Consider the following 26,100-nt stretch of genomic DNA (forward strand, 5'->3'; position numbering starts at 1 on the left):
GTCTGTACAAAGCAGTTATTGTGATCATGACCAGAGAAACTGAGATCCAGTTTACTGACCCACAGTGAAAACCTCTTTATGCCTTTTGTCCTGGGTTCAGCAGTAGCAGTCAGTTTTTCTCCTTCTTAGTAGCTGTTGCAGCACTGTGTTTTTGACTTTCAGCCTCAGAACAGAGCTGATAACACTGATGTTTAGACTGACCAAGGACTTTGTGAGTCTCATGCTGTGCCAGGGAGGAGGAGGGGCCGGGAGGAAGCAGGGACAGGACACCTGGCCCAAACTAGCCAAAGAGGTATTCCATACCACAGCACGTCATGCCGGGGGATGTAACTGGGAGCTACCCGGAAGGGCACGTCCTCTTTTCGGTCGGGCTCTTTTCCGGCGAGCGGTATCATATTTTCTTCCCTTGTTATTTCTCTTATCATTATTATTATTGGTGGCAGCAGTAGTGATTTGTGTTATACCTGAGTTACTGGACTGTTCTTATCTCAACCCGTGGGAGTTACATTCTTTCGATTCTGCTCCCCATCCCTCTGGGGAGTGGGGGGGGGGAAGTAGACTGCGTGGTTCTAATTTACAGCCGGGGCTTAAACCACGACAGTTCTTTTTGGCGCCCAACGTGGGGAACGAAGGGTTGAGATAACGACAGATCTGACCAGAGTGTGTCTAATCGTATTTGTGATAAGCATTCAGTGTTTTAGATTAATAGTCACTCGTCACAATGCTGATTTATTGGCTCTCAAAGTTGTTGTTTTTGATCTCACAGTCTCAATATGCCGTAGGTTACTTAGAGCCGGTATTTGCTGTGTTGGTGTTTTTCAAGTGTGGGGCTTGGGCTGAGGTTGTTGTCTCGTTGTATTTTGTGGCAATGACTTGTAATACAATAGAAGGATTGATCATGAAACTGATCTGGCTTGTGTTCCCAGTGTGGTCACCACCTTTATACTTTGGGAGGTATATAATACAAATGCTTAGCAACTATACGTCTTTTTTCTCCTTCCTGGGTGGTCAACCTATGAAGGAGACATTCTTTTACCCTCCCAGTGCCCCTCCCAGACCGTTTACAGCATCGTTTGAGAGTTTTGAAATTTTTGAGTGGCCTTTTAATATTGTTGAGACCTGTTTGCTGATTGTGATGGGGGTCACCATGTTGGCACGCATACAGAGTGTGTTTTGTTCACAACCATTACGTCTGATCTCAAGAGTTAAGCAGAGTCTGGTTTGGGTCTTGTCTGGGGTTAGACGACAAAATAGGGGGACCGAGAGATTTTCCCCGAGGCTGGACAGCCATGAGTGTCACGGTGTGTGGGACAGAATGGGCGAGTATCTAATCCACTGGGCCCCTCCAGTGCTTTGGAAGCATCGGAGATGGAAGGCAGCTGTATGGAGTCCCCGACGACAAGTTGCAGAGACTGCTGCAGGGGAGGGTGAATTATTTTGAGCCTGATGGGCCCATGGCACTTCAGGCCATCAGGGCAGAGATGCAACACAGAGATGGACTCATGATCGAGGGGTGGACTTTGCAATGGGCCTCTCCTGCTCTGAAAGACTGTTACAAGAGATGGAGCCCACCATCATGGACCGAATGGACTCAGCAGCTTTATAGGGATTGGTCTGTGCACTAAGATAAGAGTACACTGAGATGAAAGTGATGGTATATTGAAAATGTGGGATCTGAGCATGACGTGAATGGTATGGAATAAGGGGTGGATACTGTCCTGGGTTCAGCAGCAGCAGTCAGTTTTTCTTCTTCTTAGTAGCTGGTGCAGCGCTGTGGTTTTGACTTTCGGCCTGGGAAAAATATTGATAAAGCTGATGTTTTCAGTTACTGGTCAGAATGTTTACCCTGACCAAGGACTTTGTGAGTCTCATGCTCTGCCAGGGAGGAGGAGAAGCTGGGAGGAAGCAGGGATAGGACATCTGACCCAAGCTAGCCAAAGAAGTATTCCATACCACAACACGTCATGCCCAGGATGTAGAACTGAGAGTTCCCGGAAGGGCAAGATCACTGCAGGGTGGGGGTGAGGTACCGGTTGGTGAGCGGTTGTATTCTCTTCCTTGTTATTTCCTTTATTATTATTATTATGGTGGTAGCAGTAGTGGTTTGTGTTATACCTTAGTTATTAAACTGTTCTTATCTCAACCTGTGGGAGTTGCATTCTTTTGATTCTCCTCCCCGTCCCTCCAGAAGCGGAGGGAAGAAAGGTGGGGGGGGGAAGTGGACTGCGTGGTTCTGATTTACGGCCTGGGCTTAAACCACAACACCTTTATAGCTCTCTTCTATTAGTCAGAACATTTCCTGCTGTATTTGATGTGAAATCTCTCTTTGCTTAGTCTGGTGGAGAGTTGTGATATTTATTAGCCATTTCCAAATGTGTGTTCACAGAATCAGAAAAGTAGGTCTGAAAGAAACACAGGAAGTCATCCAGTATCTGTGCATCCCAAACCAGAATTAAATACAAGTGAGCAATCGTGACCAATCCCAACAGATTATTATTTTTTTTTAATATCTATCCCTATCTGTGCCGTTTCACTGTCCTTACTGTTAAAATGCTTCTCCTTTAATTGTTTTCCTTATTGTCATTTAAACCTGTGGGTTTTTTTGTTGTTGTTGTTGGTTTTGTTTTGGTTTTTTTTTTTTTAATCTGTTGTCCACAGTGAACACAGAGACAAATGATTCATTTCCTTTTTATTTATTTGAAAAAGATCCATAATTCTCATAACTTTTCTCTTTGCAGCCTCAGTCTCCCCTGTTATTACTCTAAATTAAAGTGGGGTTTCTTAGGCTTTCTGTGCATGCTCAGTGCTCTCTTCCCTCTTGTTTGAAGAGAGGGTTTTGGAGCTGGGGAGTGCAGGGGGTGTGAGGGGAATGAATTATAATGCCACAACTATTCACAATGCATCAGATCTGGATTTATCATTGTTGGAGATGATGAAAGGTAACCAGATATTTTTACAGGCTAGATTCTATTCATTCACTTAACTTTGATATTTGCTGTTTTGGACAGGAAAGGGATTTACAACAAGGAAGCTTATTTTCCTTGCACCAATCTTGTGAATTCATTTGTTGATTGCTTGTGATTCTTTATTTGTAGGACCATAATATAGCCGGCAGTTTATTTTTTTCACTTTGATTACAGACATTCCTGCGTGTTGAAACATGTGCTTTTAAAATTGCTTTTATGTTTAGGCCTGCTTCTGCAAATTTTAATCTTTCCCTTTGTCATCTTTGTTTTCTCTTTCAGCTTTCTCTCTTTTTCATAACCTCGGTTGAGAATATTTAGTTTTTTCCAGCCAAAGAAAATATTTTGTAAGAGCCTTAATTGATATATATTTCCACTTGATAGTGGTCCATTGTTATCTATTCCAAGATACTTCCACTATCAACATTTTTGTATGGTTCTTACACTAATTTCATTTAGAGTGTGTTTTCTGAGCCTGCTTTGAAGAACCTTATTTGTGATGGGGTTAAAAACCATGCTAGAGAAATGGAGTACGTTATTGTTGTCTACAACTTTCAGTCACACTCCCATGGCCCTGTTATAGGAAGGAAATTAGATTTTTTGAGCCAACCCAAATTAGCTTAATTCACTTGTTGCTTTTCCTTTTTGTGCTTACAAATAAGGGATTTAGGATTTTTTTTTTTTTTTTTTTTTAATTGCAGTTAAATGTCTGTTCCCTCACTGCTTCTTGTTTTCCTCCTTTTATGGAATCCCCACTTCTAAAGAGTTGGGGTGTTTTGAGGGGTTGTTTTTGTTGTTTTTCTGCTAGTCCTCTAGTTACCTCATCAACAAGGTCTCAGTTTAATCTCCTATGACTCTCAAGCTTGGTCAAGGTATGATGGGATTAAACTAAATAGGTTTAGGCAATTTTAAACCTGCCATGTTATCCTAAGTATTCTGTGTTCTTTTCCAATATTAATCTGGAATCTTACTATTCTTTTCTGATTTTAACTAATGATTGCAATTGTTCTTTGAAGTCAAGTTTGAAGTAAAAAAAAGGCTATTATTCTAATCACTTATCCTCCCTCAGCTGAAAGCAAAAGCAAGCAAAGAGGTTACAAAAAGGTTTGCAGCATTTAAGAGTATTGAGTCCTACAGAAGTTGATCTATTTTTGCTAGCATATAGAACCATAATCCTGACAAAAAATGTACCAATATCTGTAAAAACTGGACATCCTGTGCACTAAAGTGGAAAGCACAGGAGTTTTATGTTGAATTATTTCTAGATTTTGGTATACAAAACAAACTGCCTTGATCTCTTGGCTGTGTTAACTACACCATATTCTGAGCATATGGCTCTTGGCTTTCTCCTAACTACCATCAAAAATTGTCTGTTTAGGAAAAGATGAATGCCTTTTGTTGATTTCGGAGTGAAAATGTCTGTTTTTCTTTCTTGACTGTACAACAGAAAGATGATAAACTCATTACCTGTAGTTTTTCTAACGAACAGTCTTGTTTTATGGTTTGTACAAACTATCAATTTGAAGGCTCTGATATGTAAAATGTATTCCATCTAAGGGATAGAATGATTTTTCTTTGAGGATTCATTTCTGACTAGGAAGACTTGTGTAGAATCTTTGATTTTTGCCGTATGGTATTTGATGAACTGTTTTGTCCAAGGATTTGATACCAGTATATGGGGCCTTCTCTTGAAGACCAGAGGTTCAAATCTGAACATTCTTCTGATGATTAGAGATGACAGTAACAGCTGTTCTCTGTCTTACTGGCAATCATCTCTGTCCATTTATTATCTAGCAATGCCCACATTAGAATTATTTTAAATTAAGCAGAAAGTATGTCTCTTATCCCATGGAGGTTGGTGATGTCACTTGTGTTTTCAGTTAGATTTATGTAGTCCTTTGCTGAATCAGAACTGAAGAGAATGACTTAATTCTCTTGAATGACTAGAGCATAGGTGCAGTCTCTCATGAATCAAGTCTCTTTGTTATCTTAAAAAAATTATTTCTAAAAAATGTTCCTTGAAGAAAAAGAATGAGTTGTAATGACTTTGGAACAGTTTTTCCCAGTGTTAGTGGATGGGTAGATAGCCTGTTGGAAAATTCTGCACCTCTCCCTGGAGAGAAACTGCAGAATAAATTATTCTTTAACCTAACTATAAAGTCTAGGTCAACTCTTTGAAAATAAATTATTCCTTATTTGAAGGTCATGCTGTAGCTGGTACTGTTTCCAGCTCAATGATTAAAAGCTTAGTCATACTTTTCAGGTTCTCCTGGATTGGTGCCCTGTGTGTAGGAGCTGAGTCCAGGTCTGACAGGGACTAATAGGCCAGTACATTAGTCTGTGTATTGATAAGAAACGTTTTTAAAGAGCAAGATACTAGTAACATTCACATTTTGGTTTTGTTCTCTTTAAGAAGCAAACTGCTACAATTTTGAAGCAATTTTTCTTTGCACATCAGAAGTAGCTAAAACTTGGTTTACTGATTTGTCCTCTGAAGGTTTCTTTTTCCTTATTTGTTTGGTGTATTTTTTTTCAATTTTTCCTATTTTATAACAGCAAACAACAGGCCTGTTTTCACTAGGAAGTGAAAGCTTAGGGAAACATGGACTTAAGTAGTCATTGTTTCTGCCTGGGTTTCTGGGTGCATGGAAGGGTTTTGTCACGTTCCTTCACTCTACATCCCTCTTTAATCACAGGAGAAATGTGTTCAGTTGTTAGAGGTCACAGCTTTTGCTGGTTCTCCAGCATTCTCTGTGCTAACCTCATCCATATCCTATTTGGAGCAAGCTGGAAGTCAGTAAGTTTCCATTCCACATGAGATTTTTCATCATAGGGAGGACAACAGGAAGCAACACTTTAAACAGAATATAAAGCTACTTGGAGCTGCAGCTTTGCAAAGCTTTCCAAAAGCTACTAATTAATCCCTGCAGGTTTTCAGTTAAGTGCGGAGAAGTAATGTTAACAAGGTTTTGCACACCACAGTACTCTTTAGGTACAAAGTCTCAGGGGAAGGAGGAGGAAATCTACCATCTCTATTGGAGGAGTTAAGTAGCCTCATTTGGAAGCAAAGATAATTATTCCATTCCAGAAGGGAGTAAGTAGTGTTGCATTTCCTCCAAGGTGACAGCAGGCCACAGATCCTAAACTGCAAAACGAGTTTGACCTGGCATTTTCACTTGAGGGGGCAGAGAGTATCCTTATATTAAGTCATTCTGTGAAGAACTGTACGCCTGCAGCAGTATTGGCCATGCAGCAACCAGTGGGGTAAAAGGTGCCTAGATATTTACATTGCACAGACAATGAACTTTTGCTCCCCTTGTCTCATAATATATCACTAATTGGTGATGTACTTTTCTCACCTGGATTATTTATTTGTTTGTTTATTTATTTATTTTCCTGGCATGTGCATCCATTTCAGCCACTATTTTTGCAATTTACTGAAACTGCAAGCTTAGCCAGGTCAGGTAAAATGCGTATTTTGGTTTTGCAAATTACTGTATGATTACTGTAAACTGTAATGATTATCATAATTGGAATTCTCAATACATAGTTTACGTACTTTTCAGCAATCATCTATGTATCTCTCATTCTCTTTTGAAGGATTCTTACTAATCAACACGCAAACCTCCTTGCAGATGACTAGGTGCAAGTCCACAAGCAGACCCTCATAGAGTTGCCACGTGTACTGCGTTGAACAACAAAAACGGCAGTAGTCCAGAGCTATCAGAGGGATTCCTACAGTATAGCCGCTATTTAATGCAACGTACAAATGCTATAGCAAGAATTTTGTTATGAAAGAAAAAATAATCTTTTTATAGAGATATTAAATTGTTTTTTTCTTGATGACCTGAGGAGACTGAAATTCAAAATTGTTTCCAGTGGGAATTGTTATTATGGGATTGGATTTTTTGTCAGCTTCCTGGTCTAAATGTTCCTGTGGCATTAACAGGCTGAATGAGTAGAGGACTTGAACGTATTTCACTGGCTTTCACAAACCTGAGCTTTCAGGGCTAGCTGTTTAATACAGTGCTCAAAAGAGCTTCAAATGTTTTGTGTTTGGGACATTTTTCTCTGCTGGAGTGATTGATGAGACTAATTTTAAATCTAGAAGTTGGCATTCTGTGACTGCTTAAAAAGGACAAATTATTTTTGTCTAAATTAGGAGCATCTGTAAAGCAGGAAAAATAGTTAATAACAGACATACCACAGCTGCTGTGTGGGTATTCTAAATTGAGTAAATATGCAGAATGCAAGTGTAAGGTGTATGCACTTGGTTTTTTTTGGATGGGTTTGTTGCTGTTGTTAGTGCATAATTAGCACTTTAACAAAGGAATGTTTTCCATGCTACAATTTCCTAATACAGTTTCCATTTTGATCACAATTTTGTAGAGAGAATGTCAGATGAAGACCATTGAAATTATGTTGGAGACCAACAACCATAAAAACCCCAAACAAAAATCTCACCAAAAAACCCCAACACAAAAAGCACTCCCCAAACTGGGAAATATATGGCTTCTTAAGATGAGATAGGAGTGTTTTTTACTGATATTTTGCAGTAGTCCTGATGGTTTTTGTTCGTTTGAGACCATTGTTCATTTGTTCTCTGTTAGAAGACTGCTGTGCCAGGTGCTAGTCTTTCCATTTCTGAAACTGTTAAAAGGAGTGAGCTATCTTTTTTATTGTTACTATTATTGACATGCTGAGAATGTCACATAAATTTAACAAGCTTTCCTAAGACTGTTGCAGTCCCATATAATTACAAACACTTCCTGCCTTCTCCTATTCCATTCCTTTCTCCTGCTAGCCTGATTGTGCTTAAGAGAAAAAAAAAAAGCTGAACATGTGGCTAAAATGATGTATCCATCTGCTCGCGTTTATTTTCTCATTTCCATGTAGTTTCTCTTATCTATTTATAGCATGACCTGTTTCTTTTATCTTGTGTCTGGAGCTAAGTGTCCATCATCTTAGTTTTATGAAGTTCTTGTATGCAAAGACTATGATCCCAGCTGCTACTATGCAATCCTACAGCTAACTGTTCTAGCAGAGGAATGGACATTCTTTACCTGTTCTCTTCAAGAGCTAATACTGCAGGATCAGAATATGGTTCACAAGTTTAAATTCTAATGGGGAGGAGAACCTATGAAAATAACTTTTGAAATATACAAATGCACAACTGCATCTCACATTCGTTCTGAAAGAAGTTTATGTTAGAAATGGAGGTTTTTTCCTGAGCAAAAATAACTTCTCCAATACTCTGCGAAAATTTACTAATATAATAAAATACAAAACATTTGTTCCTTTTCAGAAGGCATTTATGCATTCTGAAAGATTACACCTTTAAAAAATTCTGTTCACTTTTCAGAAATGATGTTCTAACGATAGTCTAGAATGTAAATGGATTAGATAGTCATTGGGTGTGATTTATCATTTTAACAGTGAGGTATTGTCTTATAAAAAAACCCCAACTAATGCTGCATTAATAGATCATAAGAATGTTTCCTTTCTAGAAGAAAATTTCTAGAAGAAAGGAAACAGTTCAGAAAGGTTATTTTCATGTTAAATGAACTTTCCAAGACAAAAGAACTCTACTGCAGTTTTTACATAAATCTAATTCACAGTCCTGAAATTATAGATGTTACATTGATTGTAGCGTGGCTTACGGTGGATAAAGAAAGAATATAATTTACTGCATTTTAGTCTCAGCAAAACAGGAAATTACATAATTCATCCAAAATTATAAATGAAAAGTACTCTGGATACTTGTAAATCTTAGAATTCGTGAGTGTGCTGCAAAGAGAAGGCTGATACTATAATGAGATGAAAGTAATTAACTTTAAATTAATTGGGCAATACTTAGCTAGTCAATGAAAGAAATAAGTCAACTTTTTAAAAAGTAGATCCAGAAATATGAGATGACTGTTGTGGTTTATGCTACAGTATTTTATTAACTTTTTTTTGGTTTTTTTTTGCAAAGACTTATATAGCAGTTTCCTCTTGGCTTGAGGGGATTTTGGATCAAATCTTTGTTCAGTTGAATTCTAACTAACAGTGGAAAATTATAGGCTCATTAGTAACATGGTATTCATCTCAGAGGAGTGACCACTCGTGAAAAGTATACAGTGGTGTACAGTCTTAATCCTTAAGTATTCAGCACAGTGCTGCTTAGACTGATTTACCTGGCCTCATTCTAGTGTGTACTAGTCTGCTAAACCTGATATTCTTTCTGCTTGTTGCCTTTAACTTTCCCCCTGCCTCTTTCTTTAATTAAATGTTCTTGCTTTTTAGCTTGTTTTCCTTCAATGTGTTCTTCCTCCTTGTTCACTTACCTACGTATCTTATTTTTTCCCCTAATTTTTGCTTTTTCTAATGTTTGTCAAATCCTGTGTCCTAGTAACGGTTTCTTAAATAATGAAAGTTAGTATCATATTTTAGCTGAAAGGGACCTCCAGAGATCTAGTCTAATGTTTTGCTCAAAGCAGGGCTAGGTTCTAAGTTAGACTGAGGGCTCAGGTCCTATCTGATTGGCTTCTGAGTATATTTAAGGATGAAAATGTCATAGTCTGTCTCTCTTGCAGTGCATCATCCATTTGTGATGTGAAGTTTTTTCCTCCTTGTAAGTCTTGATAGCAATATACTTTCCTCTTATCCTTTAGCTGTGGATCTCTGAGAAGGGTCTGGCTCCATGTTCTTCATTAGATCCGTCTTCACAATGAAAGACTGTAAACAGGATCCCTCACATTGTGCAACCTTCTCTTTTCAAGCCTGAGTAAACCTAGTCCCTGCAGCCTGATGCTGTGTCTTCCTGCACAGCTAACAATCGTGGCTCCTTTCCACTGAGCTCTTGAAAACTTGACAAACGTGAAAGCTTGTGACTTATTTTTGAGGAAGTGTAAAACATACCTGCCTTTCTAAAATTTTCTAAACTATCTGCAGAGAATCATGTCCTAAGGTTTGGGTTTGTTTTGTTGTTTTTTTTTTTTTTTTTTTTTTTTTTTTGTTCTTTTTGTTTTTTTGATTTTTCTTATGATCAAAGGAAGCAGAGAAAGATGATTTTTTTTTTTTTTTTAACCTCTTAACTTTCTTAAATAAAATAATTTGATGTTTTTTTCTAGATTTTTACCATGATCACTTTAAGTGTTGTCCTGGGTTTAGCAGTAGCAGTCATTTTTTTTCTTCTTCTTAGTAGCTGTTGCAGCGCTGTGGTTTTGACTTTTGGCCTGGGAACAGTGCTGATAACACTGATGTTTGGTCTGACCAAGGACTTTGTGAGTCTCATGCTCTGCCAGGGAGGAGGGGAAGCCGGGAGGAAGCAGGGACAGGACACCTGACCCAAACTAGCCAAAGAGGTATTCCATACCACAGCACGTCATGCCCAGGAGGTAACTGAGAGTAACCCAGAAGGGCTGTTTCACTGCAGGGTGGGAGCGAGGTATCAGTCGATGTGTTGTGAGGTGTTGTTTTCTCTTACCTTGTTATTTCCTTTATCACTATTATTATTGCTGGTAGCACTAGTGGTTTCTGTTATACCTTAGTTACTGGACTGTTCTTATCTCAACCCGTGGGAGTTACGTTCTTTTGATTCTCCTTCCCATCCCTCCAGGAGCGGGGGGAAGAAAAGAAAGGGGTGAGTGAGAGAGAGACTGCGTGGCTAACTTGACGACAGGGTTTAAACCATGACAAGTGTTTACTGAAGACTGTATAAGTTATTTTACAATTTATAAGGTTCTGGGGTTTAGCTGATACTAATGAGGTATCTTTTTATTCAACAGGGGAAAGAATGGCTTATTTAGGAACACTTAAGTCTGAGTGATGTAAGTATTTCTCAACCAAGCAGGTTGTACCGCAGTCCCTAAATTGTCTGAGGTCCTTCCAGTGTTGTAGTTTGTAACTAGAAATGCTGCTGCTGAGGACATTTTCTTTGACAGTGACCTTCCCTCAATGGAAAACCTGACCTTATTATCATTTGTGATATAAACTGCTAGTCATAGAACTGCCTGCATTCTATTAAGGCTTATTATGCTGAGGGGTGTATAGGAAAAATAAGAAGTTGCTCCAAAGGAAGAATTTGATACTACAGGGGATAACTGCACTTAAACAAAGCCCTTGGACTAAAAAACTTCTCAAGCAGTTGGACTAGCTGAATCTCTGGATTTTCTAATTCATCAGTGTTCTTCCACTCAGTTAACACTACCAAAGAAAAAAAAAAAAAAACCAGTTAATTCTGATAACAGTTTTTAGCCATTTACAGAAGTTTTCCGCTTCTAGTCAAAAGATGGCATTAATGAGGAAAAATTATTAATAGGTTTCTATCTCCTAGATGAGTCAAAAAATAGGTAAGTCAGCATATGAATGTGTGGAGGATGTTTGGTAAAACTACTGCCGCTGCTGCATGAAGCTTTAAGTTCTTCACTGTTTCCTCTCTTTCATGAAAAGACCATTATAGTTTGTTTTGGTCTGTCCTGAGGTAAAGAGATGATACCAAAGTGTTTCTTTCTGATTACTATCATCAGCTGTGGATTCATAATTTTATTCTTTAGGAGATATGCTGCAACTCTGTAACTTATTTCTTAAAGGACGGTTTGGTGAAAGTAAAATTTCAGTGTTTCACAGCATCTGTACAGTCCTCATCAAATTTCCTCGAATGAACTTTAAACTGTGACTGCTTTGCACTGCTTTTTCTTGTATTAATAAGAATCATAATATTTGTGATGTTGTATCTTCTGAACATGGCTGTCTTGGATCATGTTGTCTGTGATACCCTTTGTATTAAGGTTAAGGGTGTTGAACCCACTGAATCCGAACAGCTAGTGCTGTGTGAGATAATACAAACAGGCTTGATACTTTGTTTTCTAGTGTTATGTGTCTGATACAGGAATAAAGCTGAATTCTGATGGATCTGAAGGTCTTTTATGTGGTTGAACTTTGGAAATTATGTTTTGAAACTTTTCTGACTTTATGCATCAAGAATTGTAATGAAATGTCTTATTTCAGATCAGTTTACCTCAGGTGGATTTTTCATGGGACTTTGAATGCCTTATTTATATATTTAGACATCAAGAAAACTGTGTTTACTAACATTATTATATAAGAAAGGCACTATAGGGTTAGCTGTCATTTGCTATAAAACCAAGAAGACCTTGTCTCCTACTTAGTAATTTTGGCTGTAAATTGGGTCATTTCAACAATAGATTTGGAAGCTGACGCTGGGCATTTAAACTACTATTAACAGATATTAATCTTTTAAAGTAATAGACATACTAGCCAATGCAGTTCTATGTTGATCTCATTCTTGAAGGAACTATTTTTAATGCCTTCAACAAAACAAAATCACTTTGGTTCCATGAATTTTGAAATTACTTGTGTTAATAAGGATGTTACTACAGACTGTTTTTTATAAATACAGCTTTTAACATTTCTCTTGTCTGGAAAAAAAAGTCAGATTTTTGCCCCCCATTTTCTGAATCAAAATCACAGACTGGTAAGTTGTACTACCTCTTTAGTGAAAAATTCAGATCTTGTTCATACCTTCAAATTCCATTGTTTGGAGTTCATAAATGTTCCCGCATGAAGACAGGCTGAGAAAGTTGGGGCTGTTCAGCCTGGAGAAGAGAAGGCTGCGTGGAGACCTCATAGCAGCCTTCCAGTATCTGAAGGGGGCCTACAAGGATGCTGGGGAGGGACTCTTCATCAGGGACAGTAGTGACAGGACAAGGGGTAATGGGTTTAAACTTAAACAGGGAAAGTTCAAGTTGGATTTACATCCAAGGAAGAAATTCTTTACTGTGAAGGTGCTGAGGCACTGGAATGGGTTGCCCAAGGAAGTTGTGAATGCTTCATCCCTGGCAGTGTTCAAGGCCAGGTTGGATGAGGCCTTGGGTGGCATGGTTTAGTGTGGGGTGTCCCTGCACATGTCAGGGGGGTTGGAACGAGATGATCTTAAGGTCCTTTCCAACCCTAACTATTCTATGATTTTATGAAGTAAGCAATAATCTATAACTGTTAAGTGGGTATTTGACTTTGGGATCCAAAACTTTGGACTTCTTCCATAAAATTAATGAAATTCTGCCAGTTTTGAGTATTGGTTACAGTGTATACCGTTTTTATAGCTGCTGTGTTATGGTGCATGTTTTTATAGTATATTAAGTCATACTGGGACTGGTCACATAATGCTCTGAAGGTAATGCAAAATTCTCTCAAGTATAAAGAAGGAGTGTGTGATACGGTGGCTGTCAGTACTGTTAGTAAGGATGCATCTTGAGAAAAATCCAACTGTTTAAACCTTTGCCATGAGTTTTGCTTCTTGTAGATTTGTGTAGCATGCATCTGCCATATTGCATAAATCATGTGATCAGAGTATTATTCTGATTTTCTCAAAGCATATTCTGTGTAAAAAAAAAAAAAAAATTCTGTGTTTTATAATTTGGTGTTTATGCTTCCTGGATTTAGTTTAACACTGGTAAGAATTAAATAGTGTTCTGCACTGAAGTGTCGTTAGAGAAGATGAATACAATTTCTAATCTAAGTAGAATCTATGTAAGGGGAATTTCTAATTTTTATAGAAATGTTAAAATGAGAAAATCGGGTTCTGTATTTGCAGCATTTCTTGACAGATACTGATGCTGTAAATTATACAGCTGTTCTTTGTATGGATTTTTTAGTACTCACAGGTCTGGAATATAGCTGCTGGAAGTAATTTATTTTTGTATTTGTATTAAACCTATCATATACAAATGCACTAAGATTCAATACAGAGCTCAAGGGCTTGTGGCTTTTTCTTTCTTGCTCTGGGTTGCTGTCCTGTGTCTGCAAGGTCTGCAGAAAACAACATCAGAAAGCTTAAACTGATATACAAGAAAAAAAAAAAAAAGAGTGCTATATTGTCCATGATAAATACTCGAAAACAGCTCATTTTTCAGTTTAAGCTGAACAGCAAAATCAAAACCTACTGTTAACATTTCTGAAATTGGTAATGCTAATAAACTTGTTTTGATGGATTAGCATTTCAGTTCCGTTTGCTTGAGTGTCACTTCTTATGCATGTCAATTGTCTGTGTCTTCATGTTACAGAAACTTAATACTCCCCGCAGTGTTTGAATTGTGTGCATCTTAAGACAGTGTGTGAAGTTGTCATTGCTTTACTCAATTCAGCTTTAGTTTTGGATTTTTTAAATTAGAATAAAGGGAAACTAGCTTATTTTAAATATTTGGGAAGTATGTATAATGAATGTTAAAAATAGTTAAACAGTACCTGGAGTTTGACAGAAAAATAGGGGCTAGGGCCATGAATATTTGTTGATTATGTAATCTCTGAGAAAACAGCAATTGGAACAGGATGCCTGATAGGAGTAGTTTATCTGTTTATTGTTGATGATTTCACATCTTTCACATTGAGATACTATAGCTAGGAAAATTGAACTGTGCCCGGTTCAAGATCAGGAGAAACTTGTACCTGGTGGAACTTAAGCTGATCTGTTGGAGAAAGAGATCCTGAACTCTTCCGTCAGAAGGAATATGTTTAGAAGTGATTATTTGTATGAAAAAAAGCTAAACCAGAACAGGCTAAATGTGAAATATCTGTTTGTTTGGTACCTGTTAAACTGTGTGTCAGTGCAAATGCTAGTGGACTGTGTATAACATGATCTTCCATTACTAATAGGTTTACTTAAGTTTTTTCTGGGTAGCCTAAGGCCACTAGTGCAAATAATGAAACAAGTTTTCAATTTAAGGAATATCCCCAAATTTCTTCTAACTTTAAAGTCTCAAAAAAAGAAACAAGAAAAAGATAATCACGTATGGTATTATGAGAATGTAATAAAATGGCAGAAATAAGTAATTGTGGATAATGTCATTCTGCCACATTTTTCAATGAGTTTTCAATTGAAAAAGTTACAGGCGAAAATATTTCCTGAAAGCTTTAACAACTGTATTATGTGCATTGTACTATATATGAATGTTGGTACTTTGTGTTTTCCATACCTTTGAAATAACTACACTATGGAAGATCTTGTATTGAGCCTTGCTCTATGTAGTGTGTTTTTTTCTTTTTCTTTTTTTTTTTTTTTTTTTAATGAATGTTTACGGAGTAGTTTTAGTCTCTGATTTCTCATGGGTCAAGCTAACAGTAATGCTTCTGAAACAAGCAGCTTATATCTACCACCTTTTCAGCTTTCTGGAAAGAGATCTATCTCTAAATCACATTCAGTGCTAAACACTGAAAACAAAGCAAGTTCAGATAGGAAAAAGAAAAATGCCATGAAAACACTGGACTTGTGAAAATGTTAAGCTCTATTTGACAGCAGGGTAAAGAGAAGGTATTTCTTAGGTAGAAATGTTAACAAAGAAAAGGTGCTGCTTTTATTTACTATTTTCTTTACAAATTAAAGATTGCTGCTTTACTCATGATATTACATAAGAGGACTGTAGGCTGCTGCTGCCCTACTTTTGGATGCTTCTACACTGGCTATTGTATTTTTAAATGTTTGGAATCAAGTAAGGATGGTATATCGTTGTCTTCTCCAAATCCATTATTTCTTCTTCTGAATCTTCCTTACACTTTTTCACTCTCACTCTTTTATATTGCATCTCCTCTGTTTCCTATTTTTCTCTCTTTAAATTAATCTGTATTTCTGCTGTATTCCACCCCCCACCCCACCCCCCCCCCCCCTTGCTTCATCTTCACATCTTTGTTAGCCATCTTTTTCTCTTCAAGGTATGATAAGACCTTCTGGAGGTTCTTCAAAGCCCTCTCCCTGATGAATGTTTCCTGCTGTAGTTCCAAGCACATGACAAATATGATCATAATCATACTCGGAGAAAACCTTTGTGAGCTAATACGTTAACTGGTATGTGTTTGCGGAAGAAGGATTGATGGATTTAAAGAAAAAAATCTTTCATTCTTCCAGGGAAAAATTGCTTTGCTATCTTTCAAAACCAGGTACTTCATCTAGGAGACTGAAAGTTAACAGAGCAAGGTATTAAAAGTGTGGGGACCAAATCGTAAAATAATGGATAGAGAAGTGACAGCAAGGTGATGCTTTACCATCTGTAACTGGGCTAGAAGCTGCTGAAGCATGAGACGTACAGAATATTGTGCAGTAATTGCCATCTGATGCATCAAAATAAATGGTATCTTCCATAGCTGAACAGTAAATTCCTGAAAAAAATTACTGAATTGAAGGAACCCTGTGATATTAACCTGTCATGGGCAGTTTTTGATCCTCTGTGTAAGACAGCTTTGCTTTTATGTGATATTATATTACCAGTTTAAATACAGTTAATAATAAATAGATACAGAGAGGAAATTGCAAGGCTTCACTTCTACTGGGAACTTCAGTTCTGTAAATCTGTTTCTTGTTTGCTCTAAGTTAGCTGAAAGTTACGGTTTTATAAAGACAGTTCAGAGTTTTCTTAGAGGCAGAGGGTATTGCTTAAGGCTTAGTCCTATCATAACATTAGTATGGCTTTGTTCTGTAACACTTCACATTTGTGTATTCATGCATAAGGTTGATGCAAGCAAACTGCCTACAGTTTATACCATACAGAGTATATATATTATGTGTGTATGTATGTATGGTGTTAATGTACTCTGTATACATGGTGTAGTATAATTATAGCATGAGACACTAAGAACTACTGATGACTTCTGAAGTCAGGAAAAATAAATCGAGGCAGGTTAAGAGTTTTTTAGTAGCAAGTCAGCTTGGAATTCCTGGCAATCAAGCATACTGTGTTGCTGCTTTGTAAATGTGAGTTCCTACTTTTGTCTCTAGACCTGGCCAATCTATTAGATGCATCTTTGAAAACCGCTTAATTCTGTGCTGCCTGCAAACACTGTTGTTTTAAGGATTGTCAGTGTTTCAGGATTGTATGTCTATTGGAGAAGAGAAATGAGAAAGGAACAATTTTTATGTTTCTGGAGTGTTAACAGGGCTAGTTTATCGGAATAATTTCTGGAAACATATGTATTTGAAAAAAATCCAGCAAACCAAAGCAACAAAGTGTGAACAAACTGGCTTCAGGAGTACATGCTTTCTCTGTGAAGGAGCAGATGAGATGTTTTTAAGAAGAGTTTCCAGTGAGTTTACATCTCTACTGGAGGATATAATCATTTGCTTTCTAGAGGTAATGGAAAGATTTAAATTCATCAATATGAAATGCACAAGGTGTCTTTAAACAAATTCCTTTGATTCAGTGCTGTTCTTAATTTACTGCCATACCTTCTGAGTGGTTAACTTGGTGGGAATGCATGTAAGGTGACCCTTTGTAGTCAGTGTTGTACAGTTCTGTGATCTAGTGATGTTTCATTTGTTTTAAGAAAGTCATTATCCTATGTCAGGCAATTTTCCCAATGTGTATTTGTAGTCTTTCTTTTGTACAGTTACAGTCATTTGTGTAGGTCATCAGATCTGTAGCTAAAAGCCTTACATGGAGGATCCATTAGGTCATGCTGTTCAACTTCTGTATATTTAGCATTTTCTAGAGCAGGCAGAGTCAGCTTTATAATAGAGTTTGTAAAAAGTGATCCTTGCTGATGGCAAATGCTTATTTGTTTAGAAAAAGGTATTGTCGGGGCGCAGCAAGGGCTGGCTGCTGTCTGAGGCAGGGGCTTCTCTGGCCAGGCCCTGTCCAACTGCCCTGCATCAGAGTTGGGCATGCCAGGTGATGGTGACTGTGTTCAACCAAGAATCCAGATCATCAGGAAAGTTTGTGGTAATGAGGTATGTCAGGACAAGATGGGAAGTCAGTCCATGGATCAAGTTGAGGGTCAGGCCTTGAGAAAGTGAGAGACAGTGATATCTCAGAAGCACGATATTGTAAGGGCAAGACAGCTCAGGAGGTCAGTCTGTGGGTGGCAGTCTAGACTGGGGGACAGTGGCCAGATGTGTGGCAGCTGTGACTGAGCTGGAGACCAGCACTCCTGCAACATAGCTCAGACAGGGACTGAAGGTCCCAGGGTGAGCTGAAAGGGAGCTCGAGGGCCCAATGGTGAGAGGTGGATGGAGCCCCAGCTAAGGCTAGGCAGGCCTTTGAGACCTAGTAGTGCTCTCAGGGCCTTGACAGGCATAAGCCTTTAAAACCTGTGTGAAAGTAGTATTACCTTGGAAGAACTGACACACCTCAAGAATGATGTAAGAGTCAGTATCTTTTTCACTTTCTTGTCTGTGAGATATCTTCTTCAACTGAATAAGACTACACAGTACTTATGAAATACGTAAACTGGAGCCCTACCCTGATAAATGGTTCATGAATGCACTTGGAAGAGTTTGAGCTTTGTTGTCTTTGATTCACCAAATACACTTAATTTGGCAGTCACTGAATTTGGCTGAATACTAAAGACCAATTTTAAGCTGTGATAAAAAGTAATGCTTTTGTCCCACAGCCATATAGTAGTATGAAATCGTGGGAGTTTGTTATATCTGTGTTTTTGCTGGATGTAAAACTCAGTTCCATGACATCTGTCTCTGCAAAGAGTGAGCTAGAGGACTGCAGCATGCTTTATTTGAAGCTACCTTTGTGAACCTGGTGTTGACTGCAGCAGATGTAAAATACAGCAGTGTGATTTATACCCATCATGAGGCCTTGTCCTCATGAGTTGTGCTGATAGGAATGCACAGTGAACAAGAGCTGGGTTCCTGGTGTATTGTGCTCTCAGACCTTAAAAGAGTTATAAAGAACAGATATTGATTTTTCTAACTCTTAACGAAGTAGTAAAACTGAAGCTTAACTGTGAAGGTAGTTTTCAAGTTACAATTCAGAGTCTTCTTGTTTATTCACCCTATTTAGCTGAAACAAGCCACAGTTGGAAATCTGTGACTATCAGTTCATTTTCCACTCTTATCAGGGACAACCAGGTATGGTGATGAAGACATAATAGTACATCCCGGGGGTGTGGGACAGCAGCCTGGGGAATTATCACTATACTGGCCCTCTTAGTTTGGCAGTGGTTGGAAACAGGATTATCCTTGATCCCAGCTCATCTCCTATGGCATATCTAGAGCTCAGCTGATGACTGAGTATGTAAGATCACATCCCAGACCAGTGGAAATAGTCCACTAATGTAAAAAGAAGTTTGAGTAAGAGGAAAGTGGTAGACTGTGAAGAAAAAGAAAAAACAGAATAAAGCTCAATAATGCAGTTGGATGGACTACAGATGCTCAGATGTTATGGTATGAAGAGAGTAGTAATAAGAACTGGTTTGGGAAATTTCTTCTCTGTAGTCCTGTTTGTCTTTTGCCTCTCTGCAGGTGAAAGATGATCCATCTTTACAACAATCTCAGAATAACAAAAAACATAGTTGTAGTTTGCGTTCTCCTGTTCCTCTTGTTCTGGTGCCATATTTTACTGATAAATATTTCAGTCCTATACATACGTACTTTTTCCTCTGTATGATTCCCATGCTTGAGTAACATGTTGTCTTCTTGTATTCTGTATCAAAGGTAATGTAGTATGAACTTTGGGCAACGTTCAGTATGTGAAGAAGACCTGTTTGAGTTTCTTGTCTTTACTAGTGGTATATTCTCTTTGAAAAATAAAATAGCAATCAGGTTGTTTCTGTATTTTTCTCTCCAGTGGAAAAAGTTTATGGACTATGGATTAATAATTTGTTTGTAGAGACTAACTTCTTTCTTAACAGAACTAGTTACATTAGTCTGATAGTCCACATGTGCAAAGATTTGATAGAGAAATCAGTTGATTTTAGGTGGTGTTTTTTTGGCCGATTTTGCAGAAGATCAGACTAAGATTGTCAGATGCCTCTGTTCACATGAAAAATTTTGAGGAATTAATTCTTCATCAAGGTGGAAAAGAAAAATGACCCTACAGTTTCTTTCGGGGCTGTCCAAGGCTCACAACTGAACAGCAAAGTAGTGATGAGTTTAATGGATTTAAACTTTATTTATTTTATTTTTTTTTTTTTTTAAGTATTATTGAATATTTAAGTACTCAATAACTATTTAAGTATTACTGAACAAATGCAAGGCTTTTCATAGGTGAATTTACCAATACCATGATACCATGTTTCTGAAACTCTACACAATATCGCGTGAAACAAAACATTCTGTGTTTTAGGAACATTAATGCATTGAGTTTATGGACTGTTTCCAGACATGTTTCCAGATGCCATGTTATGTAACTTGCCATTACGGGCTTTCTGCTACTGGCTTTCCAGTTTTTTATATCTTGTGAACACCTCATTTCCTTGTTAGACAGTACTGTTTTAGAAGGAAAAAGTAATTCGGAAGGACTTTTGAGTTTGACTGTTTGCATATGACACAGCAAAGTAAAACACGTTTAAGCGAAGAAGGCAGCTAGACTGAAGTGTTACATTAACTTACCGTTGTAACTCTAGGTCTGTGGCTTCCTTGCAGCACAAGAGGAAAGAGGTCCTTCTTTTGTCTTATATTTAATTGTAGGAAAGGTAGAATGAGTTTCTGTTTAAAAATAAATAGCACTTTCTGCTGAGAGTGCACTGGATTAAACTGCAGCTGCTTTATCAAAGTTGGAGGTGCGCTAATATTTGCATTTGAGCACATTGGGCAATGAAGTCGTTCTTGCACAGTGGTGATTCATTTATATATTGGTTTGTTGAAAATATAAAGATATTTTAAGTACTAATATGCCCAAGAGAGTAAGTCAGTTTTCTAATTCAGATGATCAGCTGGTTAAACAGCTCTCTGCTTCTTTTTAAGGCTCCACCTCTCTCTCTCTCTCTCTCTCTCCCCCTCCTTCCCCCTCTCCCATTTGTGGTGTTTTGGTTTTGGGTTTTTTTGTTTTTTTTAGTATATCCCTGAGATTTCAGAGTTACCCTGAGGAAGTAATACACAGTCTGATGTCCAGGGCATAACTTGAAGTAAACGAGATTTTAAAAACATAAGACTGGTTCATTTAATATTGAATGTTCTTCAGCCATAAACTTACAAACTTTATGCAGTGAAAAGTGGATATTGGGATGCTTTTGTAAATAATGCATATTAGAGCCTGATGCAATGCAAAGGAAAATAATTAGAAAGACTTCAGCTTGCTTTACAGCAGGCCACAAGCAGTTTTGTATGCATTTTGTTGTTCATTCTTCATTGTGCCTCTTCTCATTATTTGAAGTTGGTGCCATAGGCTTTTTGTTGTTCTGATGCACTATTTTTCCTTCCTTTTTTATTTTTGCCTGGAATTTAACTCTCTCCTTCACACAAGCCATTTTGCAAATATCTACTAGTTTGTTTTCAAAGGACAAGATACAGAAGGAGAGTGGGAAGAATATCTAGAGTAAAGTAGGATGAGACAGGAGGCTCCTTAGAATTCTGATGTTGACTGTGTGGTTGTCTTAAAGTCCGTAACTTTTGTCTGTCCAAATAACAGCTCCCAAGCTTGATTCCTAGAAACAGTTAAATCCGACTTGGCAGCTCTGTTGAGCTGTGTGTTCCTTATTGTCTGGGCTGGCAGGAGGAAGTAAGGTATCAAGAAGATCTGGGTGGAGAAGGGAGGAACAAGATCAATATGGTGGGACCTGAGTGTTTTAAGTATGTACATAGTGGGGAGAGAAGAAAAACAGGTAGTGGTACTTCCAGGATATGGCTTCTCTCAAGCGCTATTTTAATTTCCACACCTTTCATACTTCCTATTTCCCAGGAATACAGGATTCTCATCCCTGACCTGCTGTTCCTTTCTGCAGTATGCTTGGAATATATGCTGGTGGGGCAGGGAAGCAAACACAGATTTGTTTTGATGGAACAATCACAGAATTCCTTGTTTAACCCTGTTTGCACCTTTGTCCTTCTCTATTGCTTATGAAGAAAAACATGTCTGGGAGGAAAGACAGCTTATTTCCAGGCCAGTTTTCTCATAGGAAAACTGTGCTTAAAAATAAGAAAAATATGGACAGTTCATGGTGCTGGTTATAAGACAACAAAAATTGGGGTTATTTTACACACAGTTTGTTCATTTCTTGTGATATAAAGGTGATTCAATTGTAAACACTATTGTGCTCTCTTTTCGCAATCTTTGATAAATTCAACTTGATGTTTCCTTAAACAGATAGAAGAAATTTGTTTATACATTACTTGTCAGTTCTGAAGTGCTTTTGGAAATAAACAGCATATTCTTTTGCTGACAGGATTTGAAATCCAGCAATCAGCGAGATGAAATTGCTGCAGCACGTGCATCCCTGAAGGAAAATTCCTCTCTCCTACATTCAATATGTTCAGCTTGTTTGGAACATTCAGATGTTGCATCCCTATCAGCCAGCAAAGATACAATTTGCAGTGAAATACAGAATGCTCTCAGTGTAATTTCTAATGCTTCCCAAGGAGTTGGAAATAAAGAGGGACAACCTACATCTCGTGCAGCTACTCTTGGAAGTGCACTTGATGAGCTTGAGGTATGTAAACCTGTGAAACTAAAACATTTTTTGAAAAATAGGTTTTGTTTTTTTTTTTTTTTTTTAATTAACTATTGCTGTCGCAAGTGATGGACCTAATGGCATTAGAAATTTATGCTCTGCTTAGTCCTAGTCTAAATACTATAACTATAAATTATTTCATTGCAAGGGATCACTTCCTTCAAAAGAGTTTGGAATTAAGTCTTCATGTATGTTCAATATTAGGTTCATCCAAAGAGCAGGAAAGTTGCAAGTGCATCACTAATGATGGAGATTGACAAGTCCTTGAATAAATGGGCAAAACCATGAGTTTAGTTTACAAATAAGTGATTATCAGATGATGGTGATCACTGCTACCATGGCTGTATTCCAGTTGGTACAACAGAAGTTGAAGTCATTTACTCCAAAACTTCTCATTTGGATCATTATATAATTTATATAATTGAAGGATTTAGAAACCTGATTATGTTTTTGCTTATCATTAACTGAAGTGACATAACCAATATGCTTTCACAAATTCTGCTTTTCTACTTCCAATATTAAAACAAATTTTTTGAGCAGGTAGTTCTTTCTCTACTCCTGGACTGACCCTTTTGTACAGAGCTTTCCCCTTTTCTCACAGCTGCTCTGCCTCTTACCAGTGTTATTTTTCATTGTCCTGCCAAAATGGTAAAAAAACTCCTGTAGATGAGATTGCCAACAATGCTTCTCATCTGGTGTAACTGATGTAGGCCCAGATCAACAAAAAAGGAATGAAAAGTTTCTAAACACCTTTGCAGATATGGGTCTTTTTGGTTGTAAATTCTCAGACTTTCCAGATATCAGGCTCAGAACGCAAACTTTGTTGATACATTTTCAGGAGGATTAATGTTTTGACTGATGGTAATAGATTTTGGCTAAGATTTTCAATGAAAGCTTAGAGAAATACGTTGAAATAGGACTCAAATCTTGTAGTGGCACTTTATTGATCAAAACAGACCTCTCAGTCATGCTTAAAGTTTCCCCCCAAAGGAATAGACTCCAATTACATGTCATATGTCATCCTTCCATGCTTCTCACACTGGGTTTTAAAATTACAGTTTCTAATCTATTTTCTTTAATAAATGAAAGAAAAAGGTAAACTTTTTAAGAGTAATACATGATTTATATACATGAAACTCTGAATGACAAATTATGTATTTTAGATGAGAGCTATTATTTACCTATTTTACTTAAAATTTTGTAACCTAAATTTGGCCAAAAGATTGCATCTTATGACTGAAGATTAATGCATCTTGACTGTATGTAAGCAGTACCATTTTAATGATTTTAAAAATTAATTAAATTTATTATTGTTTTAAAGTGCTTAAGATTTGCAATAATAACAAAATGGGGGAAAAAAAGTCTTTTGGATTGAATTTGTTTATATCCAGAAACATAAGAACATAGAAGTCTGACTGTTGTAAAAAAAATTTGTTTATGGAGTTCTAAATACATTTTTACCTAGGTAACACAAATGGGTACTGAAACTGTGTGGGTTAGATAAAACACAATTTATAGAGCATTTAACTTCTTAAGATGATTTTATGAATTAGATGGTTGCACTTCTATTTCTTCACAGAAAGTTCTATTGGCTAAGGGCCTGAAATAAACTTTTCTCTGTCTTCTTGTGCCAAATACAGTGCCATGAAATAGATTGATAGATAGATTGTAGTAAATCACAAATCTAATAAAGAACAAATCTCATCAAATGTTTACAGTGTGGAAATGTATCATGGAGCTTACCCAACAGTCTAGTATCTAGATGTTTTGCAATGTCGTTCTTCCTTTGCCAGTGCTGGTGGTGTGTAAGTTGTTACAGATTTACAGGTGAGGAAACTGTCAGTAAAATTAGAGCAGCTAATTAAATCAGTAGATTCTCAAGAATTTCTCTTAAAAGCTCCATATAACTACCATTTTTGTTCATAAATAAGCAAGAAATCATAATATTATGAATTTAATTGCATATTAAGATTTGTGTTAAAAGAGTGTACATTATTTAATGCCTTTCACTGGTCTTGCATCTTCTGAATATGAGATTTCTCACAAAATGATACAAGTCTTCATGCCTGACTCTGTCAGTATATTCATCTGATATGTGGTCCTTTAAAGACCATGGCTATCTAGCAGAGAAATTTCATATGAGATGTTAAAATACGGTAAATCAGTCAAAACCCTCAGGAAATATAACAAAGTTTGTAGATACCCATGATCTCTCTTTTTCATGCATCGAAAGACCAGTGAGGGAGAAAATACAGGTCTAATAACTCCTTTTAAATGTCCAGTTTGTCCTTAAGAACTGAGGTAGCTAACCACTGTTTAGTCCTGTTAAAGCAAAACCATGATACTGCTAATTGGATATCTGGTGTCTTCTAATTGGTTGGAAATTGGATTGTTTTTTCTGCGTAGATGTATTGATCATAAATATTTGATGAAAATTCTTGAAGTATGTAATCTGTGAGCAGAATCTTAAATCATATTTTTCTTGTTATTATTACCTGGATTTTTATTATTATTTTTTTTTAATTTAGAGATGAACTGTAGTTTTTTTATTATTATTTATTATATTATTATTATATATATCCATCTCTGCATGAACTTCCTAAAGAAGACATTTCTTCTCACATTTTGTATGAAAACTGAAGGCAGTAATTTTGCTAAATGGCTGATTTGCTGTAGCCTTCAGGTGTGTCTTAGTCTTCCACAATCAGTGAAGCTGTTTCTTTTTGTAGTAACACTTAAATATTCTACTTGGCAGGTGTGTTTTACATTATGATGGACATTTTATGTATAGCCTAGTATTAAGGGTGCTTACTTGAGATGTGAGTGCACAACAGTGAAGTTGCTGCTCCAATAAATAGTAACCAAGTGGCACAACTCCAGTAGAGGTGAGGTGCACAGAACACTTTGGTATTGAGGACTGTAATGTGAATGAGGGAGACAGAATTTCAGGTCTCTACCACAAATAAAGCTGTCTTCCACATCAGGATGAATGTCCTGACCTCTAGAAACTGACTATATCTTACAGTGCCTTCCTTTGTTATTCTTAGATCATTATGGATGAGTCTTTTATGTATAAGTTTAGTTTAAAACTATCTATTGGGTGTAGTAAGTTCTTTTATATATTTTAAAATATAAGTATTTAAGCATTAATGACTAGCTTTATGCAGTTTTACAAATCTGTATCAATATGCTAATCAAAACTTATTTTTAATTTTCCTGTGTCTTTGGATATGGCCAAAATAATGAAGGCCCTACTGCTGAGAACTATTTTGAGTCTACTTTTAAGGTTATGCATTCTTTCTTAGAGAGGTGACAGCTGAAAGGGGTTAATTTCAGCTGTGTTTCAGTCTTTCATGGCACTTCTTAGCTTTTCTGTGCAAAGAGTTCCTTTACTGCATTTCTGTAATTTCATGCAATGCATATTGTGTTTGAGACATGTAGTCACTTAGCTTGCCTCCAGCTAAGTTGGGTGCAGTTTTTCTTTACACTCACCTGCAATCTTACTATTGTAAGAAAGCTCCACAAAGAGAAGAAATGAGGCAAAAATGGATGCCTGATACTAATCCTCTTAATGTGTCACTAAACTATCTTTGTGGAAAAAAAACGGTACCTCACTACCTTCACCCTTCCAGAAAAGTGTCTTCAAGTACATTTCCTTTCTTCTGTGGAAGTATTATAGAAAATGAAGGCTTCTCATGACAACATGAAGATCTGTATTACTGCTGTTATGAGACCTGACTCTAGGCAT

At 37.2% G+C, this 26,100-nt stretch overlaps 1 protein-coding gene across 1 annotated transcript in view; it reads left to right on the forward strand.

The window, feature by feature from the left end:
• The window catches only part of CTNNA3 (catenin alpha 3), a gene marked incomplete at its 3' end in the record, with an annotated part of 502,263 nt that overhangs the window by 81,452 nt on the left and 394,711 nt on the right, over window positions 1-26,100 (forward strand). The window contains exon 5 of the mRNA XM_080620404.1: window positions 22,068-22,331. Coding sequence (XP_080476530.1) covers window positions 22,068-22,331 — 264 coding nt within the window. The remainder of the gene's footprint in view (window positions 1-22,067; window positions 22,332-26,100) is intronic.

The sequence above is a fragment of the Psittacula echo genome (genome assembly GCF_963264785.1).
Source record: "Psittacula echo genome assembly, chromosome: 6".
Classification (NCBI taxonomy): Eukaryota; Metazoa; Chordata; class Aves; order Psittaciformes; family Psittacidae; genus Psittacula; species Psittacula echo.